This window comes from Ascaphus truei, chromosome 4, assembly GCF_040206685.1.
Source record: "Ascaphus truei isolate aAscTru1 chromosome 4, aAscTru1.hap1, whole genome shotgun sequence".
NCBI classification, from domain to species: Eukaryota; Metazoa; Chordata; class Amphibia; order Anura; family Ascaphidae; genus Ascaphus; species Ascaphus truei.
The window spans coordinates 202,310,919-202,336,645 of record NC_134486.1 but is presented as its reverse complement, the minus strand read 5'-3'; the positions used below and the strand labels follow the sequence as shown (position 1 = coordinate 202,336,645).

General features: G+C 44.2%; 1 protein-coding gene across 1 annotated transcript in view; it reads left to right on the top strand.

Moving 5' to 3' along the window:
- SLC22A3 (solute carrier family 22 member 3) overlaps positions 1-25,727 on the top strand; it is a 311,477-nt gene that overhangs the window by 275,399 nt on the left and 10,351 nt on the right. The window contains exons 7-9 of the mRNA XM_075596749.1: positions 14,222-14,436; positions 18,946-19,054; positions 20,655-20,767. Coding sequence (XP_075452864.1) covers positions 14,222-14,436; positions 18,946-19,054; positions 20,655-20,767 — 437 coding nt within the window. The remainder of the gene's footprint in view (positions 1-14,221; positions 14,437-18,945; positions 19,055-20,654; positions 20,768-25,727) is intronic.

The following is a 25,727-nucleotide window of genomic DNA, read 5'->3' as shown; positions in this document are numbered from 1 at the left end:
TTGTTACACATATTTAATTCCTCTTTTACATTACACATATATAGAATTAATTTGCACATTTTAGCACTACTATTCACTCACTAGTGCTACTAATTGTTTGTGTGTGTGTGTGTGTGTGTGTGTGTGTGTGTGTGTGTGTGTGTGTGTGTGTGTGTGTGTGTGTTTGTGTGTGTGTGTGTGTTTGTGTATATATATATATATATATATATACTATCCCTACCAGTCTATTTATACACTGTCACGCTTGTACTCTCCTCACAAGCGCAGGAAAAGGGGAAGGACCCGTTAGCGAGGTGGGGAGGCCGCAGGGGATACGAAGGGAGTAAGTTGCCGCGCAGCTTGGGATCGGCGCACGTAGTCACGTGACCGCGCCGTGCGCATGAAAATGCGCGACACGTCCGGAGGTGCGGTGCCTACTCAGAGACACGAGTGATCCAGCTGCATGTGCGCGCATGCTCTGACAGCAGAGCGGGAGTGTGCGCGTTCTCAGGCACCAACGCGGGGGTTGCTGGGAAGCCAACGCTTCAGCACAGGAGTCTGGAAATGGAAACCAGGAACATGGAGTCCAGAGCACAAGGTAACATCCAGAGAAGGATACTTCTTGGAGAATGTCCAGACTTCTTAAAGGCATAGTGACAGAAACAGCAAGGTGCAGCAAAACTAAACATAACATAAGGGTTCTTAGTCTAATCCATTGGCCAAGGAATTATAAGCCTGCTACCACGTCAAGGTGAACCCTACTAAGCAGGTACCTACACTACCCGACGGTAAACTAACCTCTGTAGTATATGAGTGACTGTCCCAGTCTTCCGGAATCCAAAGGAGAGTAAAAGGTCCCAAGGAGGTCCAGGCAGGAACAGCAAGATGGTAATACTAGCAGGCATCAGGGCTGGCAGCAATTGACTAATAGCAGAGAGAAAGTCAAAGAGAGGCTTACTTCCTGTCAGGAGGAAGAGGGCAGGGTTTGCCAAAAAGCAAGATGGCGTTGCTTGCTTCAGAATCCTTAAAGACACAGGATCTTGACTCGCAGCTAGCGGGCGACGATCAGAAGTAAACAGGTACGGAAGGGACACGCCGCAGGGGGCGTGTTCCATGCATCGTTACATACACTCAGTCTATATGGTATATAAAGTATATCATGAAACCAATCAACCAGTAGCAGTTATGCTAATATCCTTAGTTCCTATGTGTTGGGTAGAACAGGGAATCATAGTGTCCCCTCCTTTCCATATACCATTGTGCGGTGGCCAAGGTGCTTGAACCTGTTTGTTTTTTCACAGTTTTGTTGGTGTCCTATATTTCCCAATATAGATCAGTCTATTGAACAGCAAAATTTCAGTCCACCTCCTTCCCATCCTATTTTCCAATTTCTCAGCCACTTGAAAATAAATCACTATTAACAAGGATACTTCATTTGAAGTTAATACTCCTGTTGAAATTAGAGTTTCTGTTGAAGGTGTTGGTAAAAAGCAGCCACCATATGCTCTGACGTGCATTATCATGCCTGCCAAAAAGACAAACAAGTTAATCTCTTCTGTTAGGAAAGTGTTCTACCGTAACCAGACAATAAATGGCAGTCAATCTGCAGCCGTTGTAATGAAACATAAGCAGAGGTATGAACACAGCCACCTTGGTATTTCCTCCATGTTACGTCACTTCCAGCAAAGTCATTCGTTATTAGAAGAAAACCCTTGTGATCAAGGGAGAGTCCAGCATTAACTAAGGGGATTAGCTTAACCGAATGATCCCCAAATACATCTATGTAATCTATAGATTGCTGAAGCTGAGTTTTCACAGATGGTGAAGAGAAAATATAAGGCTAACCCTGTTCCTGAATTAAATACTGTATTGATCATAGACAATTAACTGTCAAATGGTAATTTGAAAGAGGAATGAAAGCTGATTCCAGACATCCTGTTGCATAGCAGATGAGCCATGGCTGCTACAGTATGTTACTGTTGGATTTGCAACCTATATAGGCTAATCATGGTTAGTGGAGGTTATAAGCCCACAGTACCAAATTCCATCTAGATTACATTTTTAGAAAAGCCATTCCCAATCTGCACATGGAGCTACACAGCAAAATCACCAAGGCCAGGAAAAATGAATTTGAACTAATTATCCAATTAACTATGGATATGTGGACAAGTGCTACTAAGGACTACATGACTGTGACAGCCTGCTGGGTATCATTCATCATTATCCTGTTTGTCTACTAGCATAGAGTTGAAAGAGGTAATTCATAGACAAGTTGCTTTATGTATTGCGGGCTTCACCTAGAAGCATACTGTGTAAAAGCATACCCTGAAAAATGTCTTTGCAAAATGGCTTTCCCCTTTTGGACTCTCCTCACACTTCATAAATTCAGATAAAGGAGCAAAATTGCATTTGCACTCAGAGCCATCAGCAAAAATGTTGGGGCCCAGGACAAATGAAAGGTGCAGAGTCCCCCTTCCTCTGTTAATGACCCCAGCCCAATGCGCTGTGGGGGTTCCTGGGGAAAGGGAAGGTATGGGTGGGGGGGAGGGAAGGTGTGGTGGGCAGGGGCAGAAGGAGATCAGGGGAGGGGGGAGATTATGGGGTTAATGTTATGGGCCTGGAAGGGGGTGCAGGGGTAGTTATAGACCTGAGGGAGGGTACATAGGAACCTGAGGGGGGATTGTTATGGACCTGAGGTGGGGTGTAGAGTTGGGCCTGGGGAGGGGGTACTTATTGGCCTGTGAAGGAGGTAGTAATAATAATGGACAGGAGATGGGGGGAGGGGGGGTAGCTATGGGCCTGGGAGGGAATAGTTGTGTCCCTGGAGGGGTACTTATGGGCCGCAGAGGTTGATAATGGACTGAAAGAGTTGTAATAATGGACCTTGGGGGGTGTTAGTTATGGATCAGGGGTGGGATCGTTTTGCCTCAGGGAGTAAAAGAACGACATATGAGCCTGGGGGTATAGGTAAGGGTAGAGAGGGTCACAACAGAAGGGGGCCTGAGTGTGACTACCTGCAGCCTTTAAGGATGGAGGGGGCCTTCCAGGTGGGGCCCACAGAAGTGCCTGTCACAAGGGGCCCGCAGAGGTGATTCCAGCAGACCCCCTCTCCCAGTTCCTGTTGTCCCCTATCAGCAGCCCTGTGTGCCCTACAACTTGGAGATTTTGAGAAAAATATTCCTTGTTTTTCAAGCACTACAGGAACTGCTGGCTGATGGCCATAAAATCTCTGATCCTTTTCAGCATTCGGAAACAGCATGTTGAACATTGCAACAGCTGCAAGAAAAGTATAATCTGCCTGACCATCAACTAAAGCAAGAGGTTGTAACAGAGTGGAATTCTACCCTCAGTATTTTTCAGCTACTTCAAAAACAGCAATAAGCCAGTTCCACCTACACAGGATTCCATGAAATAGGGAGAAGAGGAAGTTTTCTAATTACAATACTGTAAAATTATTGCAGTTTTGTGTGAACTACTGAATCGTTTGAAATACAGTAAAACACAGGAAGAGAGTGCAGACAATGTTAGCCTAAGTCAGGTCATACCACTTATTACACTTCTGCAAAAGCAGCTGGAGAAGCAGAAAGACAACAGTATAAGAAAAATGATGGTTCTAGGTACCTTGGCCTTGTGCATAACCTAATTTCTGTGCTTAAGTGGACCCAAGGGCTTCCACCATATTGGGATTTGGGCAGTACATGTTTGGCAACCATGCTTCCTCAGTTTAAGACAAAATTGCCTTCTTTACTTTCAACAGGCAGAGATATATAGTAGCACCAGCAAAGAGCTCCTTGTTGTCAAGGTATGACCTCAAAAGTCACATGTGCCTCGCCTCTCTGCCTCTCCTGAGATGGCTGTACGTCTACTGTTAGTAAAAATTATTAGTGCCAAACAGCGACACGGAAGAAAAAAAAGTTAAATATACAGTAACTTTCATGTAATAGTAGAATCAGAGATAGATACAGAAGATATATGGTATTATAGAATTGTATTTTGGGCATCCAATGAGTTCACTTTTAGGTCTGCCAGCCAAATATGTATCATTATTTTTGACTGGGCGCTAGTGATGTATCAAATCAGGTGACTTTATACCCCCATATACTTTCCTTCATTGCTGCAAAACAATTTGTGTTTAATTTTGCTACATGAAAGAGCAAGTGCTCAAGGTCACAAAGTGAACAACATCCTCAAAATAACATATTAGATTTCAGTGAATGGTACAATACTAATCTCAGGGATTATAATAATAATATCTGACACTGAGATATCAAAGACTTACTCAGAGGAAGCAGTTGTTCTTGTACTTGGACATTCATATAATAAACCTGGTGAGAATTCTAAAAGAATAGGCAGGACTTCTGAAATTTCTGACACTGAAGCAGCTTGCAACCACCTCCTTCCCGTCCTTTTCCCCAATTTGTCAACCACTTGAGAAAAAAAAAATTCTATTATGAAGGATGCTTGTTGAAGCAAATACTTCTGTGGAAATTAAAGTGTATGATGTTTCTGTTGAAGGAGTTGATAAAAAGCAGCCACCATATGCTCTGACAAGCAGATTATCATGCCTGACATAAATACAAACAAGTTACTGTAATCTCTTCTGTTAGGAAAGTGTTCTACCGAACCCCACAATAAATGCCAGTGAATCTATAGCCTGTGTCATGCAACATAAGCAGAGGTATGAACATAGACAACCTTGGCATTTCCTCCATGTTACGCCCCTTCCACAAGTCATTACATTTCAGAAGAAGACCCTTATCATCAAGGGAGAGTCCAGCATCAACTAAGGACATTCATAGAGGTAGATACTTTTCATCTTCATCAGAATCGTCAAAACAAAATTAACCCCTATACCACCATGTCATCTACAGAATTTCCCGGGGCTGTCATTACTGATGCCGAGTCTCTACAGGTGGTGAAGAGGAAGTCTAAAGCTAAATAATAATAATAGCATGTTCTTGTATACAGAGACATTTTGCAGACACAGGTCCATGCCCCGTGGAGCTTGCATTGTATTTTTTGGTGCCTGAGGCACAGGGAGGTAAAGTGACTTTCCCAAGGTCACAATGAGCTGATACCAGGAATTGAACCAGGTTCCCCTGCTTCAAACTCAATGCCGGTGTCTTTACTCACTGAGCCGCTCCTTCTCCCAAGACATCTCCTGAAGACATCTCCTGAAGACATCTCCAGCCAACTAGTAGACTTCTTGTCTTTTCTTACTTGAAAACAACATCCTTCATGCACTCCAACATAATATAACATATATATATATATATATATATATATATATATATATATATATATAGTCATGATATGGAGATTTGCACTCACGGTTTGGTTAGGAGGCAGATGCTTGTCCCATATGTAGCATATAGACGTGTGGTAACCAGGGCATCCTGATGACCAAAGAAGACAGCACACTGCAAAGTTGATGTCAAAAAAGTGTACTGTGCACTGCCCTGAGGAAGGTTCCGTTGTGAGGACCGAAACGTTGGCGGCCCTGTGTTTCATAATACACTTTTTTGACATCAACTTTGCAGTGTGCTGTCTTCTTTGGTCATCAGGATCTCCTGGTTACCACACGTCTATATATAAATATATATATATATATATACAGTATGTATAACACCCTTTCCCTACCCCCCGGGGGAAACAGATGATATTGTGTTATGGTGCTAACCTGTTTCCACTCCTGGGGAGCCTGGGGTGGCTGGTGCAGCACCTCCACTCATAAGGATTCCTGCGTTGGCGGGATAGCCCCTCACGGGTACCGATATACCTATATGGTATAACTCCAATAACCAACAATCCACACAATGTATATGCAACACTATTTACTATGGTCCCATTGCATTCTCCACAATACAGTATACACACACAATAATAACCAGCAGGTAACAATAACCGTACTAGTCCCCACAGTACGTATGGTGTTCTGGGCACCTAGAACCCGGTATCCGGAAGAACAATTCCCACCCAAGGATATATTTGAGGGCAACGCTACCCTCCCGCATGTAGTGTTTGTGCACGTGGGTACCTTCCTGGGTACTCGGGTACACAAGGGTATTCCTTTAGGCAGGCCACATCCATGATCCCACGATGCAGGGCCTCCAACAAAATCCCCTCTCGCCTTACTTCTGGTAGCACTGTGCGGCCGTTCCACCAGGCCTGGGGAATCCTCCGCTGCGGTTCCCTCTGCTTTGCTGGTTCTTACACACACACTAAGGGGGCAGGTCCCTTACTACTGGGCAGCCCTACAATACTCCACTACGGTGTAGGGGAACTAGCTGGGGCCTAAGAGGAATGGGTCTGGCCTAGTCCAGGGGGCTTGCCTAGCTCCCTGGAGACTACCTCTCCCTTCACCGGATCCATCAGGACTGAGCACGCCACCCCCACTCTGCGAAGGAAATCCTGAACAGCCAGGACCTCCTCTTCCTGCAGCACCAAACCCAATATGGCGGCTTCCTAACAGTCAGTCCATATGTATGTGGCTGCGACAACCACAACATGACCGACGCAACTCACACGTATACACGTGACCTGTTATCGGGGCTTCCCATGGATTTCGTGTATGTCTGATCTACTCTACATGATTGTGTTTATACCTCCTGTCTTTGACTATACCCGGTTTGCTGATGTGGTGTCTACCTGCTTGATGTTCGTGTTCTATCTCTTCTCTGCTGGACTATTTGATGTGCCTTGGAATGGTGGTATCTCTGTCCGTTTACATGTTTCTTTTGTTCACATTTTCCTATTCATTCTCCCTCCAGTGCTTCCCTTTTATTCCCTCTATCTATTGATTATGATTGCGTGATTATTTAGATCTATTCCCTTTTGTTGTGTTTTACTGCTGTTTGCTTAGTCAGTCATTGTTGTTTTTATGTATATACAGATGGAGATTATGACAAATTGAGTAGAACATATATTTAGTTAGATCTGGGGTATAAATTAGATAATATGCCAGCGGGTGGAGATTAAGCCAGTTTGCGATATTTTAGGCTGAGCCCATGGAAGGACAGGCAGCGCTGAGCCGTGCGGACGCTCCGTGCTGAGCCCCGGCATCCTCAATGAGGCTGTCTTGAGAGGGGGCTCACGCGAGTGTCCGCAGGCGTGCTGAGGAGTTGGGTTTTTCAGCCTACAGCCAATGCTGTTTTTCAGTGTGCTGTTGGCTGAGAACCTCCAATCACAGCAAAGCAGCATCAACGTCACGGCGCCGGGATGTTGATGTCGGTGTGTTGCGGGCTATTGGCCCAGCGATGTCACTGAACCGCCTCCCCCCTTCTCACGATCGCGCACGCTGGCTCGCCTGCCAGTCCATGGGACCGGGCAGGCGAGCCTCAGCGTCAGCGCGGAGGAGCGTGGGCTGAGGCTCTATGGACACAGCCTAAGTGTGGGTCCTAACTCTGCTCGTGGCAGGACAGTGCGCTTTGCGCATGCTTTAGATGGTTTTTACAACACCATATTGTGCTTTCAGACTTTGTAAGGGAGCGTTGCTAGTATTCAGGTCTTTTTCACTAGCTTCCACAGTAGCATGCTCATTAGTGGCTGCTAGGGACGACAGCAGGTCCCTATCTGACGGCTCGTTGCGATCTCTGGCTGGTAGGTTAGGTCCCGCTACTTGCGCGTGCGCATGCGCGAGGACACTTTATTTACTTCTGGTTGTTAGGGACACTGTCGGGTCTCTTCCTGGCGGCGCGTTGCGATCGCCGCTTAGAAGGTTACTCCAAAAGGTACCCCTACACTTACAACACTGGATTAGATGTTGAGGTAGTTCATTTATTGTTAGGCGTCCTCCAGGGTGGCGCTGAGCGGGCACGTGCGCTCATGCTGGACACGTTGCGACACTGCACGTGGCCTGCGTGAGCGGGTGGGCGCGCCTGCTCGGCACTCAGCCGCTTGATGAGCAAGCAAATTGATTTTGCTGCTCGCAAGCGCGTCATTTGAGCGGTTCACCCAATAAGGGCGAACCAGCTCCATGACGTTGGGGCCATGCCCCCAGACGCACGCACACCTAGCCAGCCAGGAAAAGCACGGCTGAGCAGGGTGCAGCGCCGGAGCGCCAGCGCGCCCGTTCCCTACATGGACGAGGCCTTACTCTCAGCTATGTGTGATTTGAACACTGAGGGTAACATATGCTAATCTATGACATATGCACATGCTCTGATTGGCTGTTTAGACAAGCAGCATTGATTACAAAGCTGCTTTCGGTTTGTTAATTATGAACTTTGGGGCATATGCAGTAAGTGTTCATAAGCCACTTATCAAGCACTTATCACCAAAAATGCCTACTCCTATTCAGTAAGCGGGGATAAGTGGGTGATAAAAGACTGAATCGCTCAAAAAAATTGCTCATAAAAAAAATCACAGAAGCAGCATGTTCATAAACTCGTGCAATTCTAGTAGCAGTGATTAGGCAATGAACGCCTTTCACCGCTCTAGAATGGTGATTTTAGCACAAAATCCTCACGCCAGAAAAAGTCGATGTAAAGGTGTTGAAAACCTGCAGAGAAGCGGCGAGATGGGATTTAGAAAAAAAATGAATTTTTCCTGCATAGGATTGATGCCAGAAATCTCTGGAGCTGATGTCCATTAATATTAGCACCAGAGACCCCTGGCATGAATCTTATACAATAAAATTGCATTTACAGTAAACTTCATTACCATAGCTGATAGCCTCAGGGACCCCCTACTTCCCGAGATACAGGCCCTGTTATGGGGTGCCGGTATCTCATATGCATTTTAATGTCCGCGTCATGTGACCATGGGAATAAAATGCATATGAGATACCGGCACCCCATAACGGGGCCTGTATCTTGGGAAGTAGGGGGTCCCAGAGGCTGAAACCAATGTGGTTCGGCTCAAGAGACCCCCTGCTCATATAAACTATTAACAAAATTAAAATTTATACACATAAATTTCAGGCGATATTTGCACAGAGAGAGACGGCTCTCTCAGAGCAGGTCTCTCTGCAGCAGATACAACTCGCGGTGTTAGGCCTTTTCAGAGGGTCGTTCATCAGATCACAGGCAAATCGCCTGTTTTGTAAATTTTGCTATGACAGATAATGAAGGCTTTCTGAATACCGTGATAGCAACGCTCATAAAAACGGTGATTTAAATGGCCCGGTGATTTTTTTTCTGAAACTTTAGTGCATAGGCCCCTTTATGTTTTTTCTATGCGGGTTCTCCCTTTATATTCTGTTCTTGCCTCATTGACATACAGAGCTTGAGAAAAGACCTTGTGGTCTGAAACGTACGTCGCTCTGGAGTTTTTGTGATTGCCTGATGATTTTCTATGATTAAATAATCAGTTTTCTATTTTGAGTGTGCTGCGGACTTCATCTTTTTGTATGTATGTATATATATATATATATATATATATTTGAAGCAAAAAGTGGCACTGAGTGGTCATTTGCATGTAATTTCCCAGAATCCCTTGCTGCAGTGGAAGTGCTGTGTGCTGGGTGATAATGGTGAAAGGCTGGGTTGCAGACCTGCCTAAGACATGCAAATGAGCATACAGTTGTATTTACATTTGCATATTTGCTTTGCTGTGGAGGGTTTTTGTCACTTTTATTACTCACCATAACTTAACTCAGTATGGTAAACCCCATCCTTTAGCTTCTCTGCATACCCAGTTACCAACCCCACACTGATGAGACCCATAAAGGTTGAAACAGCTGTCTGTGGGTGGGTTTTCTGGGTATGCACCTTAACCCTGCCTGTGCTCAAAGCTGTAACCATGCAACAAGCTTAAGTCTATAGGGAACCATGTTAAAAATGGTTTTTGAAGCAAAAGGTGGCACTGTGTGCTCATTTGCATGTCATTTCCCAGAATCCCTTGCTGCAGTGGGAGTGCTGTGTGCTGGGTGATAATGGTGAAAGGCTGGGTTGCAGACCTGCCTAAGACATGCAAATGAGCATACAGTTGTATTTACATTTGTGTGTCTATATATATATATATATATATATATATATATATATATAGCAGAAAATAGCCGTGTTAGTCCAGTTGCGATAGTGCAGAATAAATGAGTTCTTCAGTATTAGGTGATACCTTTTTTATTGGACTAACAATTTATGTCATAGGACAAGCTTTCGAGAGTTCTCCTCTCTTCTTCAGGTCAAGCAATACTGACCTGAAGAAGAGAGGAGAACACTTGCTTGCCCTGAAGAAGAGATGAGAACTCTCGAAAGCTTGTCCTATGACATAAATTGTTAGTCCAATAAAAAAGGTATCACCTAATACTGAAGAACTCATTTATTCTGCACTATCGCAACTGGACTAACACGGCTATTTTCTGCTATATATATATATATATATATATATATACAAATGTAAATACAACTGTATGCTCATTTGCATGTCTTAGGCAGGTCTGCAACCCAGCCTTTCACCATTATCACCCAGCACACAGCACTTCCACTGCAGCAAGGGATTCTGGGAAATGACATGCAAATGAGCACACAGTGCCACTTTTTGCTTCAAAAACCATTTTTAACATGGTTCCCTATAGACTTAAGCTTGCTGCATGCTTACAGCTTTGAGCACAGGCAGGGTTAAGGTGCATTCCCAGAAAACCCACCCACAGACAGATTTTTTTTTTTTTTTTTTGTAGCCCGGGTGGTGAAAAAAGTGATTCCACCTCAAAAACCGTGCTCGTGGTCAAGTGAGACCAGGTGCGCTCCACATGTGACAAAGTCTTCTCCGGAGAGTAGGCCAGTCCGTACCAAGAAACAGTCCTCTCCAGCCGAAGCCTTGGATTCCTGTTGTTACATTGACGTCGTCATCCGAGGAATCCGACGTCCATCCTGTTCCCTCCTAGTGCAGCAGACGCTGCAGGAGGGTCCAAGTCTTTAGGGTGTTCGGCTGATGCCTACTAACCCACCGTGATCTTCTCCCGAGGGATTGGCAGTCACTAGCCAGCACTACAGTCTTTACTCTCCGAAGAAAGGGGTGACGTTAACCCAACACCAAACAAAACAAATTCATGGTGCGAGTGCTCCGGTGCTCTGTGCAATGCAGTGCAGGAGGTGCTCAAACGTACAACACAAAAAGGGTGTGCACGAGTGCACGCCTGGCCCTTTGCAAGGCCAGGCGGTGACAAAAATAATTGGCTTGTCCCCTCAGCGGAAGGCAATAAGGGGGGCCAAAGTGCGGGAAAAATAGGGGACGGTGCAAAAAAATCTGTGCAGATCAAGTGCTCGTAAGTGGAGGCCGCCCCCCAAACAGCCATCCACAGTAAGAAATGGAAACAAAAAGAAAACAGCGCACAACGCCAAATAGTGAAGTAAGTAATAGAATGTATTACAATATTAAAGGGGTAATAAATCTGCGTACATCAGATAGAAATAACATGTGCATTTAGTGCATATCACACTGGTTACCACTCTGTAGCTGTAAAACAGGACGGTCTGGCACTCAGCTGTCTCTGCAGGAGCCTCTATGATGGTTCTGGGGCATGGGATCCTTCATGCACTCCTCACACAGCAGGACGCTGCTCACAAGGGGATTCCTTTCAAGCAGCCTGGTAATACTGCAGATTCAGACACTTAGTGGGACCGCTCCTCAACCGGTGATATACTGCCTCCAGGGGAATTCCCCTACAGTCCCCCGTCTCTCCTGTGTAGATTCGCTGCTTTTCCCAGCTGCTATGATCTTAGGGCAGTCCAGAGCTGTTGGAATTGCTCTGCAAACACTTCCGCAGCTGCAGGGGCTTACACAGCGTGCCACGATGCCGCTCCGTCACATGGTGTAGCGGAGTGACGTCACAGTTCTCGTGGCAATGGAGGAATCAATAGGGAGGAAGAAGGAGAGTCCCTTACAGTCTCTTACCGGCGCAGAAATCGCTCAGTTAGCACGGTGGCAGCCAATATAAGCTGATGGTGATACAGATCCAAAGGATGAATATAGGCAAAATTATGGCATGAATACATCCAACATGTTTCGTAGATCTAACTACTTCTTCAGAAGAAGTAGTTAGATCTACGAAACATGTTGGATGTATTCATGCCATCATTTTGCCTATATTCATCCTTTGGATCTGTATCACCATCAGCTTATATTGGCTGCCACCGTGCTAACTGAGCGATTTCTGCGCCGGTAAGAGACTGTAAGGGACTCTCCTTCTTCCTCCCTATTGATTCCTCCATTGCCACGAGAACTGTGACGTCACTCCGCTACACCACGTGACGGAGCGGCATCGTGGCACGCTGTGTAAGCCCCTGCAGTTGCGGAAGTGTTTGCAGAGCAATTCCAACAGCTCTGGACTGCCCTAAGATCATAGCAGCTGGGAAAAGCAGTGAATCTACACAGGAGAGACGGGGGACTGTAGGGGAATTCCCCTGGAGGCAGTATATCACCGGTTGAGGAGCGGTCCCACTAAGTGTCTGAATCTGCAGTATTACCAGGCTGCTTGAAAGGAATCCCCTTGTGAGCAGCGTCCTGCTGTGTGAGGAGTGCATGAAGGATCCCATGCCCCAGAACCATCATAGAGGCTCCTGCAGAGACAGCTGAGTGCCAGACCGTCCTGTTTTACAGCTACAGAGTGGTAACCAGTGTGATATGCACTAAATGCACATGTTATTTCTATCTGATGTACGCAGATTTATTACCCCTTTAATATTGTAATACATTCTATTACTTACTTCACTATTTGGCGTTGTGCGCTGTTTTCTTTTTGTTTCCATTTCTTAGAGTGTGTGGGGTGCTGAGCCACCCCTAATGTTTATAGCAGCAGACGCCCATATCAACCACACGGTTATGTTATAATTTAATTATCTAATCACTTATTCACTGTGGTATTGTGGTCTACTTTATTTATATATGGTTTAGTCACTGCACTGTATTCAATTATAATAAGGAGATAGATAGTAGCGCACAGTTTATTTCTGTTTTTTCAGCCATCCACAGTGCAGCAAGTGATGCTCCCCAGGTGTTCCAAGCCTGGGGTGCAAGATTAAAAAGCCCGGGCTACTTTGCATCCGCCCTCTCAGCCCATGACCAGACCAAGTGATGCAACTAGAGCCATCCTTCACAGGACAGACCCTACACTTGATCTTAGCCAAAAGGCTGTTTCGACCTTTATGGGTCTCATCAGTGTGGGGTTGGTTAACTGGGTATGCAGAGAAGCTAAAGGATGGGGTTTACCATACTGAGTTAAGTTATGGTGAGTAAAAAAAGTGACAAAAACCCTCCACAGCAAAGCAAATATGCAAATACAACTGTATGCTCATTTGCATGTCTTAGGCAGGTCTGCAACCCAGCCTTTCACCATTATCACCCAGCACACAGCACTTCCACTGCAGCAAGGGATTCCGGGAAATTACATGCAAATGAGCACTCAGTGCCACTTTTTGCTTCAAAAACCATTTTTAACATGGTTCCCTATAGGCTTAAGCTTGCTGCATGGTTACAGCTTTGAGCACAGCCAGGGTTAAGGTGCATACCCAGAAAACCCACCCACAGACAGCTGTTTCGACCTTTATGGGTCTCATCAGTGTGGGGTTGGTTAACTGGGTATGCAGAGAAGCTAGAGGATGGGGTTTACCATACTGAGTTAAGTTATGGTGAGTAAAAAAAGTGACAAAAACCCTCCACTCTGATGTCACCTTGATAAAGGTCCCGCTCGCGGACCGAAACGTTGGAATGATGTCTTGTTGATCTAATACATTTTTTTTGACAACCTTCTGGAGTGCTGCCTTTGATATTCGTCTACACTCGGTATCGTATTGCCTATATATATCTATCTATATATATATATATATCTATATCTATATATATATAGATAGATATATATATTAGATAAATGACTTGTGTATACAAGATATCAAGTACTTTTTTATTTAATTTTTTCTCAAGCTTAGACAATGAAAACTCATGCAGATATGCTTTTGATTATTTAGCATCATCAACATTTGTCTTATTTAATATGGTAAAAATAATACACAAACATAAAAAAGGGAGAAGTAATAAAAATCGCAGACAAAAGAAAATAGAAAAGTGTATTCTGACCAGAATGTTGGTTATCTTTTATTGGGGAGGTTACACTTTTATGTGCATTAATTAGCTCCCTCCAAGTACCATCCATACGTCTGGAGTCTCTAGAAAAAAGTAATTTTCCAGTTACGTACTTCTTTCTTGTCACATACAGCTTCAAAAGCAACCATGCCATAACTTATTATATACATCTATAAATGTTTTTTTTAGAATTTGTTTTAATGATTGTGATTTTGTTTCATAGGTTTACGAGTGCGGTCATCTATCAGGGTCTTGTAATGCGCCTAGGAATTGTATCTGGAAGTCTATACACAGATTTTTTCATCTCTGCAGTGGTGGAGTTGCCAGGAGCTGTGATTATTTTACTCTGCATTGATCGAGTTGGACGACGCCTTCCATTTGCATTAAGCAATGCTGTAGCTGGGGTGGCATGTTTAATCACTGCTGTCATACCACAAGGTAATGGTATTCCAGCCTACATGAAGAACCAGACGTAATAGGAAATACCCAAGTGGCTTTTTTCATAATGCCCACCAGTTGTGTGCATTAGATGCCCAATATATTCCAATAGTATTACCCTCTTACATGTTAGTATTGCATATAGGAAAATATGTATCAAGATTTAAAAATGAGAACTATGGCCCGGATACATCAAACGCAATTAAAATGGAGTTAATATCGCACCGAATAGAAAAACGAGTCTTATTACCGCAATTTTAAGATGGTATACTTCAAGATTGTGGTAATAATTTACAGGATGCGATATTTGACACAAAGTCACAATGCAGGAATTAACGCAACCATTGATAATGCATTGATTTCTGCATTGCTATCACTTTAATACTATTTCTATCATAAGCTTCTGCAATATCTAGTATTACAGATCCCTATGGCAGAAATAACATATATCTCATTTGATGCCCATGGTTTCCAAGGTATACCACAAGCTCTAAAGTGGTTAATACAATTTAAAAAATACACTACCTACCCCTTTGGCTACCAAACCGTTGCCACACAATGCTTTACTAACTGCTAAGACAACCACGGAGTTAACCACTACCACCACCATTGACAAACCTAACACCCACCCTCAAAATTTGGGTTATCGGGCTTTGTCCATTAAAAAAAACAAGGTCTTAAAAAATAACCACTACCTAGCAAATACAATACACTACCTACACCATTGACTACCTTAGTAACTAACTGCTAAGGTAATCAAAGGGTTAACCCCTGCTACCAACCCCAGGAGACATACCATCCACCCAGGATCAACTACTCACATTACCCAGCCCCCTTTCCTCCATCCCTCCAACAAACCTAGCTACTAGACTAATGGGCAATAGCCCTATTAGCAAAATGTGGCTAATGAGGCTTTTGCCTATTTAAAAGCTACAAAATAAATGAAACTAGCTTTAATATAAATCACATTATAAAAAAAATAGTCATTAAAACCATTGATCCTCAATGGGGGCCTAGATACCCATATTAACAATAATTGTTGACCATTAAAAAAAAGATTACGTACCCCCAGCCGGAAAGAAGGCCTTATAAAAATAATGCAATTTTTTAGTGGTAATGTCATATTTTTTCATTACCGCGGCTTGCTGAACCCATGCCTATGTTTCCAAATGTACTAAAATGATCAATTCCACGTGTGTCCCATTCAGTCAATATATGAAGGTACTTTTCATTAACTTTACTCACAGCGTTAATGAGTAATTTAGGTAGAGGCTACTGGAGCAGTAAGAAGGAGTTGCTTGGTTCAGTAATATAATGTCATACATATACAGTTAGGTCCGGAAATAATTGGACACTGATACACGTTTTGTTATTTCGGCTGTGTACCAAAATAAATTCAAGTTACAGTTAAATAATGAATATGGGCTTAAAGTGCAGTCTATCAACTTTAATTTGAGGGTATTCACATCCAAATAGGAGTAAGGGTTTAGGAATTACATCTCTTTAATATGTTGCCCCCTTTTTTTCAAGGGACCAAAAGTAATTGGACAATTGACTCAAAAGCTATTTCATGGACAGGTGTGGGCTATTACTTCGTTATTTCATCATCAATTAAGCAGGTAAAAGTTCTGGAGTTGATTCCAGGTGTGGCATTTGCATTTGGAAGCTGTTGCTGTGAACCCACAACATGCGGTCAAAGGAGCTCTCAATGCAAGTGAAACAGGGCATCCTTAGGCTGCAAAAAAAAAAAAAAAAAAAACCCATCAGAGAGATAGCAGGAAATTAGGAGTGGCCAAATCAACAGTTTGGTACATTCGGAGAAACAAAGAACGCACTGGTGAGCTCTGCAACACAAAAAGGCCTGGACGTCCACGGAAACAGTGGTGGATGATCGTAGGAACCTTTCCATGGTAAAGAAAAACCCCTTCACAACATCCAGCCAAGTGAAGAACACTCTCCAGGAGGTAGGCATATCATTATCCAAGTCTACCATAAAGAGAAGACTTCACGAGAGCAAACACAGAGGGTTTCCACAAGGTGCAAACCATTCATAAGCCTCAAGAATAGAAAGGCCAGATTAGATTTTGCCAAACAATATCTAAAAAAGCTGGGAAGAAAAAAGTATGGAGAAGGCTTGGAATGGCTCATGATCCGAAGCATACAACATCATCTGTAAAACACGGTGGAGGCAGTGTGATGGCATGGGCATGCATGGTTTACAAGATTATGTTATAACTGTAGGTCCGGAAATAATTGGACACTGACACAATTTTCATAATTTTGGCTCTGTACGCCACCACAATGGATTTGAAATGAAACAACCGAGATGCAATAGAAGTGCAGACTTTCAGCTTTAAATCAAAGGGTTGAACAAAAATATTGTATGAAACGTTTAGGAATTGCCACCATTTTCATACAGTCCCCTTATTTCAGGGGCTCAAATGTAATTGGACAAATGAACACAATCATAAATAAAATGTTCATTTTTAATACTTTGTCGAGAATCCTTTGCAGGCAATGACTGCTTGAAGTCTGGAACGCATGGACATCACCAAACGCTGGGTTTCGTCCTTTGTGATGCTTTGCCAGGCCTTTACTGCAGCTGTCTTAAGTTCTTGTTTACTCGTGGGTCTTTCTGCTTTAAGTTTTGTCTTCAGAAAGTGAAATGCATGCTTGATCAGGTTGAAATCAGGTGATTGACTCAGCCATTGCAGGATATTCCACTTCTTTGCCTTAAAAAACTCCTGGGTTGCTTTCGCAGTATGTTTTGGGTCATTGCCCATCTGTAAAGTGAAGCGCCGTCCAATCAACTTGGCTGAATCTGAGCAGACAATATATCCCTATAATTTCAAAATTCATCCAGCTGCTTCTGTCACATCATCATTAAACACTAGTGACCCAGTGCCATTGTAAGCCATGCATGCCCATGCCATCACACTGCCTACACCGTGTTTTACAAATGATGTGGTATGCTTCGGATCATGAGCCATTCCAAGCCTTCTCCATACTTTTTTTTCCCATCATTCTGGTACAGGTTGATCTTAGTTTCATCTGTCCAAAGAATGCTGTTCCAGAACTGGGCTGGCTTTTTTAGATATTGTTTAGCCAAGTCTAATCTGGCCTTTCTATTCTTGAGGCTTATGAATGGTTTGCACCTTGTGGTGAACCCTTTGTATTTGCTCTTGTGAAGTCTTCTCTTTATGATAGTCTTGGATAATGATATGCCTACCTCCTGGAGAGTGTTCTTCACTTGGCTGGATGTTGTGAAATGGTTTTTCTTTACCATGGAAAGGTTCCTACGATCACCCACCACTATTTCCGTGGACGTCCATGCCTTTTTGTGTTGCAGAGCTCACCAGTGCGTTTTTTTTCTCAGAATGTACCGAACTGTTGATTTGGCCACTCCTAATGTTCCTGCTATCTCTCTGATGGATTTTCTTTTTTTTTTGCAGCCTACGGATGCCCTGTTTCACTTGCATTGAGAGCTCCTTTGTTCGCATGTTGTGGGTTCACAGCAACAGCTTCCAAATGCAAATGCCACACCTGGAATCAACTCCAGAACTTTTACCTGCTTAATTGATGATGAAATAACGAAGTAATAGCCCACACCTGTCCATGAAATAGCTTTTGAATCAATTGCCCAATTACTTTTGGTCCCTTGAAAAAGAGGGGGCTACATATTAAAGAGATGTAATTCCTAAACCCTTCCTCCAATTTGGATGTGAATACCCTCAAATTAAAGCTGATAGATGCACTTTAAGCCCATATTCATTATTTAACTGTAACTTGAATTTATTTTGGTACACAGCCGAAATAACAAAACGTGTATCAGTGTCCAATTATTTCCGGACCTAACTGTAACTGTGTGTATCTAAGTTTGCATTTGTAAGTGGTGCAGTTTTAATTTACCTCTAAGTCCAGAACTGAGGCTCTGGACACAGAGATAAGGTCTCTGCTTAAGAGATCAGATATAAGAAATTCAAATACATTTCATACATTTGATACCAGCAATGTAGGAGATAAAAGAAGGAGCACACAAAATATGGTGGTATCAAAAGATTACCAAATGTATTAATGCATCAGAGCGTTACTGTATGTAGTAACTTTTAGGACAGGAGTCCCATCCTCAGACCAAACACCTCCATGTTAAATTTCCTTAAACAGTGGTGTGCCATATATAATCCTTTTTGTATACATTTGATACCAGGGATACCACCTGGAGGCACAAACGGTGTCATCTAGACACGTATGCCCCGAAGCTTTCTTTAACATCATAGACTGTAATGTTAGGATCATCCTCTTCTGCACATCAGTTACCTACATAGACTTCATTTTGATCATTTTCTTACACATTAGCAATTTGACCCACCCTTCATGTGCATAACAAAAGCTTTCAAATGTTAAATCTGGGGAGACTGATCTCTTTTTCAGGCAGATTCCATTGAACACCATTGGAACAGTGCAGTACTTTTTATCTACTTACTGTATGTCACATTTTATGGTTTGCAGATATCTTGTGGCTTAAAATAACAATAGCCACACTAGGACGACTGGGCATCACCATGGCATTTGAAATTGTTTATTTCATAAACACAGAATTGTATCCAACATCATTAAGGTAACTAAAAAAACTGTTTATCTGGTGTTATGATTTTTATAGTTTATATTTGTATCTCTTTTATATTGAAGTAATTAGTTGACCAAAATAACTGAGTTACATTGAAATTCACAACAGAGAATGAACACTTTGGATCATTTAAGTTAATGTTTTAAGATGATGTAAATCCTTAAGGCCTTATTTAATATGATACAAAATGGCCACTTGCACTTAACGCCTTGAGCACCAATGGTGCCGTGGCACTCGAGTGCCACGGAACATCCAGCAATTGGTGATCACATAATCATGGTGGCCCTGGAGCCGGAAATGTAAGATGAGGATATCTCTTCTTCAATTTGTCTGTACTACAGATTAGAGTTGGGCTATCGTGTCATAATTCGAGTGGCAAATTCTTTGGACTCTTTCATCACAACATTCACAGTCAAATGTGAAGTGGCAGCTGGTGGTATTATCACTTTTTAAACCCAAGCTGCAAATATCTGTGGCTGCGAAGACGCGCCATATATTCACAGCGAATTCACATGTTGGAGAAATATTCATCCATCTCTACTGCAGATTGCATCTTGCGCTTCATAGGAGTGAAGGAAACTATCTCCCCTGCAAAGTGCATTATGTAGCCACTACACCATGTGACCTTGGAGTGCCAGGTCCCATGAGGTAGTCAGAATATTTTGGGGAACCCAAAGTTAAATGGCACTTGATAATACTGCGATTGGCCCTTCAAACCATATTGTATGGTCATTTGGAGTAATTTCCATATTTAGGATACCCCTTGTGTCTCTGCCAAGCAGTGTTTGATTTATTTATCTGCTGCTATCCATCATTATTTTAGTAAATAACTAATTCTTAACCTTTTTGCTGAGCCTATCACCACATCACATCTTCAATGCATGACCTCCTATTTTAGCATTTCTCTTTTTCTGACATTTTTCCATTCTCTGTCCTAGTGCGCTATGAAGTTCACAAAACATTTGTGCAAAAGCTATTTGTTGACCCAGTGGGTCAAAAAGACATAGTGTACTTCTCATTTTTTATGTGAACTTTGGTAAAAGTCAGCCATATTCATCTGGCGACTTTATTTGAGACAATGGCACGAACATTAGCATCAACATTGCTTTCTAAACAAGATTTGTTAACAAGGATTCATTACTTTGCAACTTCTTTCCAGCCATAAATGTCCAAAAGGTGTCACATTTGTAAACTTGCATGAAAGTTTTGCCCAACCGTAGTTGATGTCCCAGATACATTTGAAAGTTTTTTGTTATCTCTCCTCACTTTCTAACAGAAATATTTATTTGTCTTTTCACTAATGCAGTAACCCTGATTTTTGTTTACTTTATTATCTCTCTGAGAACAAGGGTGCCTCTGGTGTATAACAAGTTGGTCATACAACAGAGATCCACTCTGATTTTGTAGATATTAAAATAAAAAATGTGAAATATATTTTCCTGAGGGGAAATGCTCACCAGCAACTTGTATTACCACTAGGCTAACCTTAGTGGAAAGTTCTAGCCTTTGGTATGGGTTTTAATTCAATTGGACTTCTCAGGGTCTAGATTTATTTTGAGATCTTTAAATCTGGCCTTTCTTTATTTTGCAGAAACTTTGGTGTTTCCTTGTGTTCAGGCATGTGTGATTTAGGGGGAATCATAGCCCCATTCCTGCTTTTCCGGTTGGCAGCAATATGGGTGGAATTGCCTCTTATCATCTTTGGTGAGATTCACGTTTGCATTTTATTATTGTGTGAATGTTTTCTATAAAATAAGAGTGTGTGGGAAAAATACTCCCTGTATGTACATAAAATAAAAACAGAAAATGTGATGGTAAGGCACGGGGCTCAAAAAAAGAGTTGTTGATGATAAGTAACATACAGTAAGTACCCCATGTTTTGTGCAGTAGATAGGATTTTTTCAGGTATGTATATATGTATATTTTTATTTATTTAATGAAATACAGGTACATGAACTGTATCGCACCTTCCCCCACCCCAGGGGAGATCTGGTGGCTATTGTGTATGTGCGGCTTTACCTGGGGCTCAAAGGAGGTCTGAGCCTCTGCTGCTGGGAGTCTGGGGTGAACCTGTTCCATTGGTCGACAGCGCCTCCACCTACGCAGGATCCTCAGTGTGGGATAACCCCATGCAGGACAATAATGAATACACACTTGTATAATATTACCTGTTTACTGTACACATATCTAATGTTAATGGAAAACCACTCAGACCTCACAGGGCCACAACACCACAACGTGCCCCAACATGGTGTCCACACCCCGATTATATAGTCCCCACACCTAAGGGGCCCTCGGGCGCTCAATCACGCCAAATGTGTAGGTCAGCGCTGCCTACTATAGCTGAGGTGTACGTTGATGCACTTGTGTTGAGGTACCTGCCGGGTGATTCCACACCCGGGGGCACTGCAGCTGAAGGATGGGATCCATGGATCCAGAGTGGTGAACCGCGACGCTTCCGCCTCAACGGTGGGTGGGTCACGCGTGGATTGTTCCACCTTTGATAGTCTCTGAAGTAGCAGGGGTCTGGTCCCAGACCACCTGAGGCCAGGATGCAGCCGTGTCCTGGCTTGGTCCCTATCACTGGTACTACAGGGGCAGTGTCCATATCTACTGGGCCTGTACCTGCAGCAACCACAAGCTGCAAAGGGAGTCTGGGCCTAGCTGGGGCCTAACTAGGGGTATCTGGCCTAGTGCAGGTGCCACAGACATCTGCACACACAACCTACCTGTAACGGATCAGGGGACACGTGCCTCTCAGCGGGTCCCCATCACCTCTGGCCCCACGGCGGCTCTCTGCCCCGGTTCCCCGCTCCCTCAGCCCCTTACCTGTCCCACGCCGAGCCGTTCCTCCGTGGCGCACGCCGCATCTGCACGCGACAGGGCGCGCGCACTGCAGCCTTACAGAGGGCGTGCGCATCTGATCCTCTTACCAGCCCTCCCGCGCCGCCCCCATTGGCTGCAGGCCATTACCAGGAATCACACCCCTGTCTCCCCACCCTGCTCACCTGGACTTATTCCTGCGAGCACCCAGACAGGCCTCCGCTCCACCCCTTGCAACCATTGGCTCCCCTTCCCTTATAACCACAGTCTGCCCTCTCCGTCGTCGCTCAGCATAGCTTCTCTGTGTGCAGTGTCTATGCCAAGCTCTGCTCTCTATTGCAGTTCTTGTTCCTGTCCCTGCCCCTGTTTGGATACCCTTGGATTGATCTCAGCTCGGCTTGATTACGTGTACCTCTCTACTCGTGGACTCTGATTTGGACCTCACTACGCTGCTTTCTCCTGCCCCTGACCCAAGGCTCTTGGACATTAACCCTCCGACTTCTGGAACCCCGGACTCAGCAAGTATATCGTTAACCCTTTTCTCACCAGGCCCGGCAACGCATCTTACCACACTCCGGGCACGCCCTCACTGCTGTGGGTGCGTGTTATACCCTTACCCACCTCAGTACTGGGAACAGGCCAGGTCTGCGGGCATACAGGCGTTACATTATGCTGAGCCCAACAAACGCAGACCCCTCTGAGGTGGGCAAAGGTGTCACTATGGATCACTGGCAATTTTTAAGCGACCAAGTTACCGCTGTGGCGCAAAAGCTTTTTACACTCTCCCTGCAGGAATCTCCAGCTGCACCGTCTCCTCCTGCCCAACTACCTATGGGTAATTTGGAACCACGTGTTCTACCTCCTAACCGGTATGCCGGAGACCCCCTTACTTGCCGGGGATTCTTGAACCAGTGTGACGTCCAGTTCGAGATATCCCCATCTCGGTTTCCCTCATATCGTTCTAAAGTGGCCTACATCTACAGTATGCTCTGCTCAATGGCGACGTGCTCGCTTGGCTTCTCCCCTCTGGGAACACCGATCAGACCTAACCCAAGATTACCCCAAGTTCCGGCGAGAATTTCAGCTGGTCTTTGACACACCGGCACGTAGGGAGACTGCTGCTTCTTCCTTGTTCCATCTTTCCCAGGGTCGCATGCCGGCTGCAAGATACGCGGTGGAGTTCCGCACCATCGCTGCAGAAACCCAGTGGAACGATGATGGTCTCGCCGCGGCATACTGGCAGGGTTTGTCCGAATCCCTCAAAGATGACCTTGCAGCTCATGTTCGTCCCTCATCTCTAGAGGATCTCATTGCCCTCAGCATCCGGATGAAACAGCGCATTCAAGAGCGACGCCACAAGCACCAGCGCCCTCGTTTACTGTCTCCCTTGCCTGTTTCTCCTAGGTCTCCTCCCTTGGCTCTTCCTGCGTTGGACACCCCCGCACCGATGCAAATCGGTAGACAACAGCTTCAGGCCGCTGAGAGAACACGCCGCCGAGATGAGGGTCTCTGCTACTACTGCGGCTCCCCGAGACACCAACTACGTCACTGTCACTTAAAACCGGGAAACAAGAACGCCCAGTAAAGGTAGAGGGGCTTCTACTGGGTACCATTTCTCCTTGCCCCTTTTCCCCCAAAGAGCTACTGAAGAGAATCCTTCTCCACATAACTCTTGTGTGTCCTAATGTCGAGGTTGAAGCCTTCATCGACTCCGGGTCTGGTGGCAACTTTTTGGATCACGACTATGCTTGCAATTATCAAATTCCGTTAGTCAAGAAGACGTCGTCCATCGGCCTGGAGGCCATTGACGGCTGACCGCTCCAACCAGCCTTCATTATTTGGGAATCTATTCCCCTCACCATGACCCCAGCGGGTGGTCATACTGAAGTCATCATCTTCGATGTCTTCCACTCCCCTACTGTCCAGGTCATTTTGGGACTTCCGTGGCTCCAGCTTCACAACCTGCATGTTGATTGGACCAATAAACTACCGATCCAGTGGGCTCCTACCTTGGAGAAGACGGTGACACCACCCGTTACCGTGCTCTCTGGTCTCAACGCCTCTACTCCTTCTCTCTCTTCCCTGCCAGAGGTATACCACAACTTTTCGAATGTCTTTAACAAGACTCAGGCTGAAGTTCTTCCACCTCATCGTTCGTACGACTGTCCCATCAAATTAATTCCTGGACCTACACTCCCCAAGTCTAAATCATATCCCTTATCTGTGCCTGTCAAGAGAGAGAGGATTTGGCCCGGGATTAAAGGGTTTACACCCCATTTGGCCACCCTCTACTCTCACCTGGGAAGCAAGAGGTTAACTGGACTGGGGTCCAGTAATGTGTTTTTGCCTTACTTCAGCCATCCAACTGTTTATTCCCCTGTATAAATGTATTGTTTCTGTGACAGTCTCTGCACCACACACACACTGGGGCTTAAGGGGTTAATGAGCTACAGTTTAGGAAAATACAAATGTGGTGTCTGTTCAGAAATATCTGGGCTTCAAAAGGCTTGATTGAAGTTGGGTGTGAAAAGTACAGAGGGGGTTTGGTGTATGTTAACACATCTTGCGGGTAGAGACAGCTAGGCCCATGTCTGGGGCATTGGGTGTGAAATCTAGCACCTGTGACAAATGTTCTCTACACAGGAGTCCCTGCTTCAAAGGATTTATTGACCAGGGGTTATGGGGGCCAGGGGTGCTGTTACGCAAGGAGATCTCAGAATGAGTGACCTTATTAAATATAAGAATATTATGAGATGTCCTCGGCTGAATGTGCTAAAAGCTACATATGTGTATTCGTGTGACTGATTCGCACATAAGGATTACAGACACCTGATGTCTAGCAGGTACTAAGAGACAGATATTAATTTCTCTCTTAATTTTAGTATTACACGGTAATATTTAGTCTCATTGGGAGCGTCATGCATGCCGGAATGTATTAATATGTTTTGCGTGCCAGTAAGTATTGCTGAACTGAAGTTATGAAGTTATTTAGATAGGAAAAGCAGTTTTTTAAACGTCCTTGGGTGGGAGGAGTTTTACTCTGTGGAAAACTGTCAACCTCACCACTGATTTATGAGATGTGCTGGGTTTAGGTTGTGTTCAATGGGAAATAATTGTATAAGAACCAGGCTCAGCCTATGGCTATTGTCCTTCATGTCTTTCGTGTCTTTGTGATTTTCAAGATTGCTGCATGAACTGCTAGTCAAGATTTCTGACTATTTCATCATTTCCATCTTAAGTGAGTGTCCATATTTTGTCTGTTATTTGTATAATCTCGTGTGTTCACCTTTTTCAAGGAATAAATTATATTTTATCATATCTAAGTCTCGTTCAGTTCAACCCAGTTATATTTGGTGTGTATTATTAATAGCCTGTCTCAAAGCTACCGTCACAGTGCCCGAGACCGAGGCTATGGTGACCTACATCCATTAGAATCTTAAGAAAGGGTTTATTTGAAATTCCACCTCCCCCACTGGGGCCGGTTTCTTCTTCGTGAAAAAGAAGGATGGCTCTTTAAGACCCTATATCAACTTTCGTGGGCTTAACAAGATTACAGTCAAAAACCGGTACCCTCTTCCTCTAATCTTGGAACTCTTTGACCGGCTTCAGGGAGCCTCTATATTTTCCAAACTCGACCTGAGAGGAGCCTACAATCTCATCCGAATACGAGACGGTGACGAATGGAAAACTGCATTTAACACGCGTTCGGGTCAGTATGAATACCTAGTGATGCCGTTCGGCCTCTGCAATGTCCCTGCCGTCTTCTATGAATTTATGACTGATATCTTCCGGGACATTCTGGGAATCTTCGTCATCGTATATTTAGACGATATCCTCATTT